Here is an 11,327-nt window from a genome sequence, read left to right as displayed (position 1 = left end):
CGCCTGCAATCTGCCAACTAAGAATTATTCAGCAAATAATTTCAAAGAGGAGATAGCATTTTCATAAGAAAAAACAACAAAATGTTTCCTACTTCATAAACAGAAATCAGGGAGAAATTAAATCACCAAATTACCTGCTACAGTTTACCAGTGTAAACACAACTGTTCTGATCCTCTTTAGCAAGTACACAACTGGAAATGAGAAGCAGAAAGTGGAATTGTCTCAGTAGCACAGGCAAAAAGATTTTCTTGCATTTTCTTTTGAAAGGGCAGCCAGAATATCAAAGCTCATGTTTAATCAGATGTACTGTAGGCTCAGGAGGGAGAAATGAGAGGGAATTACAAATTGAAATTGAAATTGAAAAAATTCACCATACTTCTTGGAATTCCCTCTTAAAAAAAACCAATCCAAAACAAAACAAAAAAACCCCAAAACAAACAAACAAAAAAAAAACAAAAAACCAAACAAAACAAAATCAGTGTCCTGATTTCCTGATTTTCCTGAGTCAGAAATGACTGGAAGACCGGGTAATAGAGATAGATAGCACATATGAGCTTTAGGGGTCTGTATTAAATATACCATGGATATCCACTGCTGTTCTGTGATTAACAATTGTTTTTTAAACTTGATCTCATCACTATCTACAAGGAGATGGGGTGTTGCAGTAGCCACCAGGAACACATGACAGCTATTGCAAATTAGAAATGCAGAAACAATTTTCTCAGGCCACATATTCCAGCTTTGATGGCTTTTTCTTCATCAGCAAGAATTCTGGGCTTGCTTTTCTCAGCTTTCTCCAATGCTACACAGAGGGTGGCAGAACAGGGAAAAGGGGCAGGGCACAGAACACTACAGGAGCTACCTACCATCCAACAGGGAGAAATCCTTTTTACCACAGTGTTGCATACAAAGGAGCTACATTTGACTGCAAGCTCCAAATATAATGTTTTGAGCTAAAAATCCTCTAAAAGAAAAGAGGACTAGAAAATTCATTATGAGACATCCTCAGAATGAGTAGATTTGGACAGAAAATATGATACAGCAGTGGCAATGAGTTTAAAAGAACATTACAGAACAAGAATGGATATCTACGGAGCACTGAAGGAATGGTACAGTCCTGTAACCAAAATGGTGCATAGGAAATGAAATGGATTTTGTAATGTAATATTCACTAAATCATGGACAGTGATGAGCAAAACCTACAGTGCATACAGGCACTGAGCAGTTGTGGTGGCTCAGTGAATGAAAATCTGAGTAATTTCTGGATTAATACTCTAACATAGTGCCAGGGGACACTGTGTTGCTGGAGATATCATTATTTCCCTGAGATATTTTGTCATCCATATCCCACGCTACATTCCAGAAGATGACAATTACTCTATTCCAAAGAGGACAAAATCAAAAGGCCAGCTTTCAGCTTGACCCGAGAGGGGTGTAAGAGGGAATAAAATATATCTGGTGTACCTTTGAGCAGAATTCTCTTCAAGCACAGGGGTGGAGGAGTTGAGGGGGCAGCTCCCCAGTGCCTGCTCCACCAGCTGAGCAGAGAGGAGAAACATGAGAAAGGGGAAAGGTTCCACACTCCTCTTCTCACATGCCAGATTGCACATAAGGAGTAGAGGACTAATAATCTGTTTATTTTTGAAAGCAGGAAAGGCAGATTGGGTATGCATTGATGTATGGTCTGCAGCAGTACAAAAGTTCTTCCACCTTGCCCTGTTCAGCTGTGTGCAAATGTATTCCAGTCAGCTCCTGTTTAGAAAGAGAAAATAACAAGAAATTAGAGAATACCAACAAAAGGCAAGGAAAAAGCACAAACCTGCCTCTTGTAAAAACTCGTGAAAGTTTTCCTAAGACACAGCATGCAAGACATGATGTTTGACTTAAATTTCTATTAAATAAATACATTCTGCCTACCTAAAATTCATTTCTTGTTTTGATTTGATGAGTTCATCATGCTTGGTTTCCACTTAGTGCAATGAAGATTATTCTGCTAAAACAGAATTTGTATGTGGTAAAATTAATTTCAGAAATATTCTGATGTACATAAGTCTCTCTGGTTTCCAAGAAGAACCCCGTGGCTTTCCCCCTTGGCCCAAATCGCCTGCAGAGCACTGGCACCATAATCCCTGCTGGCTCTTCCAGCCCGAAATACTGCAACCGTCCCCAAGAACAGCAGCTCCTCCTGGGAGCTTCACTGTGGAACATTTGGTAAAGATACCTGAGGATGTGGAAGAATGACAGCTGCAGAGTAGGGGAAGGGGTTTTCAGGTGAGGGGGATGGTGATTTATCCCAAAGAGTTGACCTGCAGCCCTCATTGACCATTAGTATCTCAGCATCACAAAGTAAGGCAGACAACCATAGCATCTGTAGTGCTTTCAGAAAGTACTATGCTAAATGATCCCTTTACACATCTTTGCCTAAATATGATACCAGGACATGTATTGAAGTTACCATTTCCAACTGGACCATCTATTTTCCTATCAAGAAAAATCAGATACAATGTGGAAGAGGAAAGAAGTGCCAGCACTGTGTTAACTATCACAGCGTGCAGACAGCTATCACTGCCAGCCAAGAATTGAGCAAAAATGAGGTATTTATTAAAATTGTGTACAGAGATGACATGAGCTGGGCTCAGGCTAATGACTCTTGAGTAGACTGGTGATCCCCCCTTTTGGGACCCTGGACGATTGGCATTGGGTATTTTGGGCAGCATCATATTTTACTCTCCCTAATGACCTTCAGCTTTAAGTTTTTAATTTCCTGTAGGTCTCAGCTGTATGAGAACATCTCCCAAGGTTTCTTTGCTCAGTAACTTGTGAGCCATGGATTGGGGACTCATGCGTGAGGGGTGGTGGGTGAAGTATCATCTGACCTGGCTGCTGGTTTCCCTGCTTTTTTATGGTTTGCAAGGATGGGATACAACTTGCAACTCTAGATATATATATATATATATATATATATGTATATATGTATATATGTATAGTATATATCTATATGTGTATATATGTGTGTGTGTGTGTGTATATATACACACATATATATGTGTGTATATATATATATATATAATTTTTTTTTTCTGGTAGAAACGATGTTAATACCTGTCAGTCCACTTACAGGTGCGCATATAAACACGTGCAGTCTCCAGGTGTACCATAAGCAAAATTATGTGTCCTCAAACCATATCGTATAATATTTTTATTAATTTTTTATATTTTGTAATTTTCACTCTCTCATTTAAATCCAACAGATTTTCCAGGGCGGGTGGATGAGATGAAAATAAAGACGTTCCCGAAGCGGATGGCAGCAGGATGGGTTCCAGAGCAGCACCACCCCCGGCTGGCTCCGTGGCCACCCCCGAGCCCCTAATATTGAAAAAAAATAACAACAATGGACGCCTTTAGCCAAGCACCCTCCTCTCCACAGCTCCTGCAGAGCTCTCTGCCCGATCTAGAAACAAAAATAGCGAAGAATTAATTAACGGGACGGGGCTCTCAGCCGGGAGGGGGCCCCGGGAGCCCAGCGCTCCGTCACGCCCGGGGGAGCCGCGGCCCCTGCGGCCCTGCCCGCGGGCAGCGGGGGTGCTCGGGCCGCTGGGCAGCGCTGCCCGGGCGGCCGGGGAGCGGCGGCGAATGGAAGAGAGGGAGGGGGCGAACCCTGCCCTCTGCCCTCTGCCCGCCGCCGCCCGCAGCATGGGGAAGGCGGAAGCGGCGGAGCCGGCCCGTCAGGCCGGGCGGCGGCGGGGGGGCAGCGCGGCGAGAGGCTGAGGCGGCCGCGGCGGGGACGGGCGGACTGACGGAGGCAGGGAGGGCAGCCCGGCACCGAACCGCCGCCGGCACCGAGCCGGGACGAGCAGGGGGAGGCCGCCGCCGGCCTGCGGGGCTCCGCGGCTCCGCGGCCCTGCCCGGGGGATGCCCTGGGGGCGGCGCGGGGCCGGGCCGGCGGCAGCGGCGGGCAGGGCCAGGCCGGGCGCGGGAGGGCGGCGGGGCCGGGGCTGCGGCGGGAGCTGCGGCCCCCGGCCATGGAGCCGCAGGTGGGGCTGCCGGGGAAGGGGGGGACCCGCGGGCTGGTGAGGGCCACCCGCGGCCAGCAGCGCTAGAGGAAGGACCAGCCGAGCCCCTGACAGGTGTCTCCGCCGTAAGTGCCCTTACGCGGTCCCTCGAGGACTGACAGACTTTGCGTTTGTTATTGCTGCTGCTGCTGCTGAGATCTTCAAAGATGATGTTGGCGGAGCAAGCCCAAAAGTGGTTCCCAACTCACGTGCAAGTTACGGTCCTTCAAGCCAAAGGTCTGAAGCCAAAAGGTAAAAATGGCAGCAACGATGCCTACACCATCATACAGCTGGGCAAGGAGAAGTACTCCACCTCGGTGGCTGAGAAGACGCTGGATCCCGTCTGGAAGGAAGAGGCCTCCTTCGAGCTCCCTGGACTACTCATGCAGGAGAATCCAGAGAAATACATCTTGTACCTGATTGTCATGCACAGGTCGCTGGTGGGGCTGGACAGGTTTTTGGGACAGGTAGCCATAAGTCTGAATGATATATTTGAAGACAAGCAAAGGCGGAAAACAGAGTAAGTGATGGTTGGTTTTTTTCATTATAGTTTGTATTCCTTGGACAGTTGCACTTGGGGAGGGTGGGAAATAGTAGCCTTACCATGAACATAAGTACTTTGAAATGAAATTAGTATGTTTCTGTCATTGATTCTGTGTTCAAATCTCTTAACCTATACAATTATGTCATTGTGGCCTAACCTCTTCCAGAGAAGTTTACTGTAATCAAAGTGCTGACTGTGCACAGTGAAGGACTGTCAATAACATTAAGTTTTCTGACAAACTCATGTGTGTAACATGAACTCATTACAGGCTGTTTTTCTAAGCATTTTTCTTTGTTCTGCACAGGGCCATACCTCTATTCGTCTCCTACCTCAGTTTGAACCATGCGTGAGATGGTTCAGAAGCCCTGAAACCTTGTGTGGTTCTCTTTAAAATTGTTTTCCTTCAGTTGCTTCAACCACGTGGCTTTAAATATTTTATATTTATGTTTTAGTGGTCAATGAACTGTGACTTAATGAAGGCTTACCACAACAGCACAGTGCTTTGCTGGTCTTGATTAATCTTAGGCCATGATCTCACAGGCTGCACTGAACAGCAGGCCTCAGCTGAGAAGGCTGAGGTAGCTTCCATCACTACCTACATAAGCCTTTGTCAAATAAAATAGTGTTTGCCAAGAATTTCAGGCACTGGAATGCAAAAAAAGGAATTAAAAAAAAAAAAAGGCATCATAGCAGTTTATGAAGTTGAACTGTACTTTTCTAATTCTCTCAGTTTTTCAACTACATCAGTAAAGTTGACAAGACATGGTTGCACAAAGGTGTTTGTACCAGCGTAATTTATCCTCCAGTTGTATGTGTAACTCAGACTGGAGGTTATGAGAGTACTGCAGGCATGTCCATGACTCCATGCTTTGGGTTTGGTGTGGATATGTTTGTCCCACAGAAATTGAATCAGAACAGCTTGGAGACCTCCAAGTGAGCTGTGTTGGCAGTGACATGAACGCTGACAGATCTGTCTGCAGTGGTTAAAAAGTTCCTGCTCCAGGTGCCTTTCCTCCTCTAGTGTCTCTTCAGATGAGTACAAAGGCTCCTGTGCCCAAATCTCAGCTGTTGAAATTAAAGTCTGGTATCCATAGTGATGGTGGGTCTGTGGTGAGGTGCTGGGCTTGGCATCCAAGCCACAAAAAGACTGCTGTCACTTGTTTGTCTGTGACTGAGCCGGGCTTGGACCTCCAGCAGCACTGGCAGTTGGAGGTGGAAATCCACATGGTTAACACCAGGCAGGGCTTCTTGGTCAGACAACTGTTTCTGCTGAAACCACCTCAAAACCTGGTCCTGCTTAAATGCATGGCTGAGGTTGAACAGCACCAAAGGCAAGTCAAAGCTCTCTTTGCCGTGGTGTTTGTTTTTGTAAACTGAATTTTTTGCAAAACAGTATGTTCACAAACCGTATGACAAGAAAGAAACCTGTGTAGAATCTTTTGTGGGTTCACTGCCTGGAGTATTACACTTTTTAATTGCTTACCTTTTTAGGGATAAACCAGTTATCTTGATGCAATACATGGTGATGCCTATAGCCTTAGGGTCTTAATTTCTGTTAACAATTGATTCAAGAAGTTTCACTGCTCTTTAGACATGTATCTTAAAAATTCTTGACTCATTAGTTGTAATTATCTTGCAAGTCAGTAGTCAACTGCCTTGGTTGCAACACCTAGCAACAAGGTGAAAAACAAAGTGAATGAATGAGAGAGGAACATTACAAAGAGTAAGACTGTATATCTAGAACGATATATGTGTTCAGAAGCTGGACTAAAATATCTAAATTATTCCATTATTACTGTAAGTAACAAAACTTATTTTCCCCAGAAGAAGAAACAGAAGCTCCTGCACCAGGTTTAGCAAAAGTAGTACTAGAGTCAGTCTTGCAGAATTATTCCAGAAATTTTTAAGTGGGCTAAGTAACAGTCCTTGTGATAGTTAAACAAACATTCAGATCTGCAGTATTTTTATAAGGAGTTATGCTTAGCAGGGCTCCATAGGTGTTCTTTATTTTCTCATTTCTCTCTCTGAAGTGTGAGAGAGGAACTCCTGCTATGTAGCTGTGGAGCAGTTCCTCCCAGAGCAGGGTTGAAATCACTGGGAACGCCACGCGCTGCCTGCAAGCTCTGCTGCACAAGATGGGGGCCTGTGGGGAAAGTTTTACAAACAGCCCGAGTCCTTTCTTCAGAAGTTACTTGAGCATTTAAGATGGCAAATCTTATTAAAAGTTGATGGGTGTTAGGCTTCCAGGGCCGAACAGCCGTACTTGTAAAAGTCTTATGTAAGTGTAAAAGTGCGGCTGGGCGGCAAGTGGGATTTTTGGCAGCGCGTTCGCGCGTAATACTGATTTAAATTCTTATGAGGAAGGAGCCACCGAAAGTCCCTTGGTGTCTTTAGGTGCTTAGAAACCTCAAAAATGTCCTTTCTAAAACTCACTTTCAAAAAAAAAGTAACTCTGAGTTCTTACGTTTGGATGTTTTTGAGAAGTTTTTGTGGTTGTGTGCCCTCGTGCCACGCGGGTGTGTCGTGGCTGTCTCCTTGAAGCACTCATTGGAGATGCGGATGCAGTATTTGTGTGTGTGTGGGACGAGGGCAAACCCTCAAGAATAGATTTATGAATGCAATCTCAAACAAAATGCTCTTTTTCCCCCCTCTTTATTAAATCTTTTTTGATAGAAAATGTTCCTATTCCTGTGTTGGCAGTAAACTAAGGGTAATATATTTGGACCTGAAGACCTTCTAACTGTGAGTATGGTGTGGGAACTGAGACACCCAGCACCTTTCAAAACCAAGTCCAATGTCTTTGTTACCAAAGCATACTGATGGTTGAAAGCTATATTCATTGTTTCAGAAACACTAATCTGTTTTATTAAGCAATGTTTTTACTTTCAAATATGTTCAACAGGCTTGTGCTGTTATTAAATCCAGAGTTATTTTCTTATGTTGATGTAACCTTAACATTTCTTGCTTTGTTTGGGGATGAATGAGATCCAGTTATTTGATGAAGTGTCTATTGGTAATATTTCTACTTTTTAATATATTTAATAGCTTCCTCTTTCCAACACAGCTGTACATATGGTGCTGTAAGAGACAGACTCAAGAGTCACCAGGGTATTGCAAAAAAGATATTTAATATTCTGCACAATGCTGAACCCTGTCAGCAATTCCCTAGTGCTTTTTTAGTAAGGAGGTATGAGAAGTGAAGGCTACCAGCTGATTCTGAGTTCCTAGGAAGACCATGGGGTGTGTGACATTTGGCTTTTTACATATTTTTTTAATTTAATGTTTTATAATTTGGAAGAAATAAATTTCAAAAATCATTGGAGACTCAGGAACATTATGTTAGGGATTTTTTTTTTTTTCTGGAGCTTTTTTTGTTACTTGTCACATCTTAAGACAAATACTCCCTGCAGTAAAGTTTTCAGGCAGAGGCCTCATGATGGGATTTGTCTTGTGTTCTAAGAAACTTGCTCTGGCTCAAGACTTAATGAAACAATGTAGTCTCTTTACTATAACTTGATAGGGAAAATTTTGTACACAGCATCATATGATGTCCTTTTCCTCTCTGAAACTGATGATTTTTTAAATTCTTAAAAGTAAAAATTGCTGGAACAGTCAGATCCAGATGCGGCTCAGATGGTCCCTCACTAGATCTCTTCCAGAGACTTCATCCAAAGCATCTGCAGGATCCCAGTTCATTTTCTTTCTTTCCTAGTGCAGAAATGCCCATTGTACTGTGAAAGTTCATAAATTTGTGTCTCTGACATTGCTGCTGTAGTTGGAAATGGACAGGGGCTTTTTACTTCTCTTTTTTCCAGAGCTGAAAACTAGGCTCCAGATGCTGAAAGATTTTACTGAGCTTTTTTAACACTTCAAAAAGCTTTGGAAAAACTGCTTTAATGGAAGTGTATTTAGCATAAGTTTTCAAATGTTACATTTCTGACATGGCTTTTATTTTTTGCAATAACATCATGTGGGTTTTTTAATTCATCCTAGGAAATACATGGCAATTGTTTCCGTCTGCTCTTGAAAAATAAATATACCTCTTCTACTCTTCCATTTGAAATGTAAATTATGATCAATGACGTATTGTTTTAAAACATAGATGCTTTTTTGTAATAATTTCAATTCAGTTATAATTCATAGTTGCCTTAATGCTGCTCATATTCTGATTGCATAGCATCAAAACAAATTGTTGAGTTCCATGAAATAAAAAAATACTAATTTTCTGACATGTCTTAATTTACTGAAGCATTTTTCAATTGTTTTTTACAATGACTCTTACCTTTCCCAATGATATTTATTTCCTCTGCTTTTGCTTCATCCTTGTTACCCTCTAATTCCACTCCGTTTATTGTCCATTCCTTCATGAGCTTTCCTGGACGTCTCATTTTATTGTATGTTCGGCTGATTTAAGATGTAACACTTGTTTGGAATGCTATAAATTTGAGAAGGCAGGTGATGTAGAGTTATTATTTCTTATGGACATGGTGGAGGAGACATCTTTTATTTGTGATTTAGTTCCTCTTCTCCCTGGGGTCTATAATACCTCAACATCACTCCCCTCCACACACACACAAATTGCAGCACTTGTAAAAAAAATGCTTGCTTGAGCATAATACAGTGAAGGAATCTTGGCCTTTTCTAAAGATACTTCTCAACTTCTGTTGATCATAAAAAAAGTCAAAACCAGCTTCTCAGCAAGCAAACAAAAAGAAGTCATAGTTGACCATGATCGGTACCCCTGTGTGGTAGGCACTGACTTTAGTGCTGCTGAGCTTCCTGGAAGATATGCAAATGATCTGACTTTTTCCAAATTAATGTGAATTCTTTCTTGGCAGCCTCTGTCTTGGATATAAACTCCCTCTTCAGCTGCCTCTGCTCTGTCCTGTCTCTCATCTGTAAGCAAGAGGGAGGCTTCAAATGCATCTGGAATTACGAACAACCAAACTAGTAAATAGATAATATATGGGCTCAGTGCTTGTTAATGAGTGGTAACCATTTTAATGATACTTCTACAAAACATAGCACACTATTATTTATTCACTTTTAGTCTTAAATTTAGTTTAAACAAGAAAAATGAAGGGATGAGCATCAATAATAGCGGAAATAGCAGGGTGTAACAGAAAATGTCTTTATTGTGGTTAAAGCAAGAGGAAAATCTTGTTCCACTCAAGTCAGAAGTGGGAAGAGTAGTAACTTAGAAATGTTAAAGGCACAGAAATAAAGAGCAGCCTGGAGATTCTGTATGGGTTGTCTTGTGGTACTACTCATTAAATGGAAAAAGAAAATAAGGAGTGTGAGTAGTGAGGAACAAAAGAGAAAGATGGTTATGGGAGAAAACAAAGTTTTGCCCAGCTGTAGCTTTATGGTCTTACAGTGATATTTTCAAACTATTTAGTAATATTCCCAGCATTTTGACAACATCCACATCCTCTCAGTAAGTTGTAACTCTGAGTCAGAGTGCCAAATGCTTCTCCATTTTCTGTGCACACACAACTCTAATAACTGGCCTTAATTCTCATACCTTCAGTTAGTTTGTTTCTAACACAGAAGCATTCACACATAGTCTTTAGCCAAAATAATAAGTAAACCAGGACCACTTTAATGACTTTGATTCCAGTTGATGTTAGCAAACCCCATAGTGAGGGTGTTGTGATAGCTGTCAGTTCCCATATGTTTTGTGGTGTTACAATGTCACTCTGTAGTATTTATATTAAACTGCTTTCAATATCTCATTTCAGTTGGCTTCCAGAAAGTAAGAGTATTCATCTTTGTGAGTGTCATCACTTAATTTAACAAATAATTTGTTTTCTTCTTCGTTTCCCTTCATACATGATGTAGTCTGTGCTCAGCCCCTTGCCTTAATTTTCCTACTTGCTGACTTTTGGGGCAGCCTCTCAGTAGGGTATCAGAATGATTTATCACAAAACATTCTTCTACATTTTTCAAAGTGCATGCGCTGCTAAATGAAAATGTCAGACAGTTCTGGGCTTTGAATGTTGTTTTTTATCAATTAGCTGTGGACATTTATGTTAGTGGGCTTTTGTGAAGCAAGTTTCTTCAGTGTATCTAGTTTAACAGTAGTCATCAACTTTGTTTTTGTGACAGCTGATGGACGTGTTCTATCATTGAGATTCTGATGGTCTTTTATAGGGGTAAGTTTAGAAGTATCTGCCAGTATAGAAAATTAAATGTGTAGTAAATCACAGTGCTGATTTTTGCCTGTAAAATCAAGGTCAGAAGCCTTGGTGGATGCTGTGATGATTATGTGGCTTTTTGCAAAATTTCTTCAGTAATTTGTGAATTGAAATAAAGATTTTTCAAAATTCTTTGGGTTTTTCAGCAAAGCAAAACTAGATTAGCTCAACAGATAATTACTGGTAGAGTCAAGGCAGAGTGGTGTATTTGAGAAGCAGAAAGATGGGAAAATTCCTTCAATACTTTCCATCTTTGGCACTGTCCAGAAGACAGAGTTGGGAGTTCATCTGTCATGCACAGGATGAATGTGCTGGCTGGAACACTTAATTCCTGTTGAAACTGGTAGGTAAGTTACCCAGTGATTTTGGAGGCTGTCAAAGTATAATAATTAAAACATAATTGAAATTAGGTAGTGCTGTTTCTTACCCAGGCTGTCAGCCCATCCTGCTCACTGTTACATGGTGAGCAGAACAGGCTGAGTGATGCTCACCATGTAAGGAGAGAGAGGGATAAGACTTGGAAGTGTCAAATT

The 11,327-nt window shown here is 41.8% G+C and overlaps 1 protein-coding gene across 1 annotated transcript in view; it reads left to right on the top strand.

Moving 5' to 3' along the window:
- The first annotated feature begins 3,392 nt into the window (after window positions 1–3,392).
- Window positions 3,393–11,327, top strand: part of RAB11FIP2 (RAB11 family interacting protein 2) — a 32,765-nt gene continuing 24,830 nt past the window's right edge. The window contains exon 1 of the mRNA XM_064431437.1: window positions 3,393–4,573. Within this exon, the coding sequence (XP_064287507.1) occupies window positions 4,221–4,573 (353 nt within the window). The 5' untranslated portion in view covers window positions 3,393–4,220. The remainder of the gene's footprint in view (window positions 4,574–11,327) is intronic.

This window comes from Passer domesticus, chromosome 8 (assembly GCF_036417665.1).
Source record: "Passer domesticus isolate bPasDom1 chromosome 8, bPasDom1.hap1, whole genome shotgun sequence".
NCBI classification, from domain to species: Eukaryota; Metazoa; Chordata; class Aves; order Passeriformes; family Passeridae; genus Passer; species Passer domesticus.
This window is presented reverse-complemented; position numbering and strand designations above follow the sequence as displayed.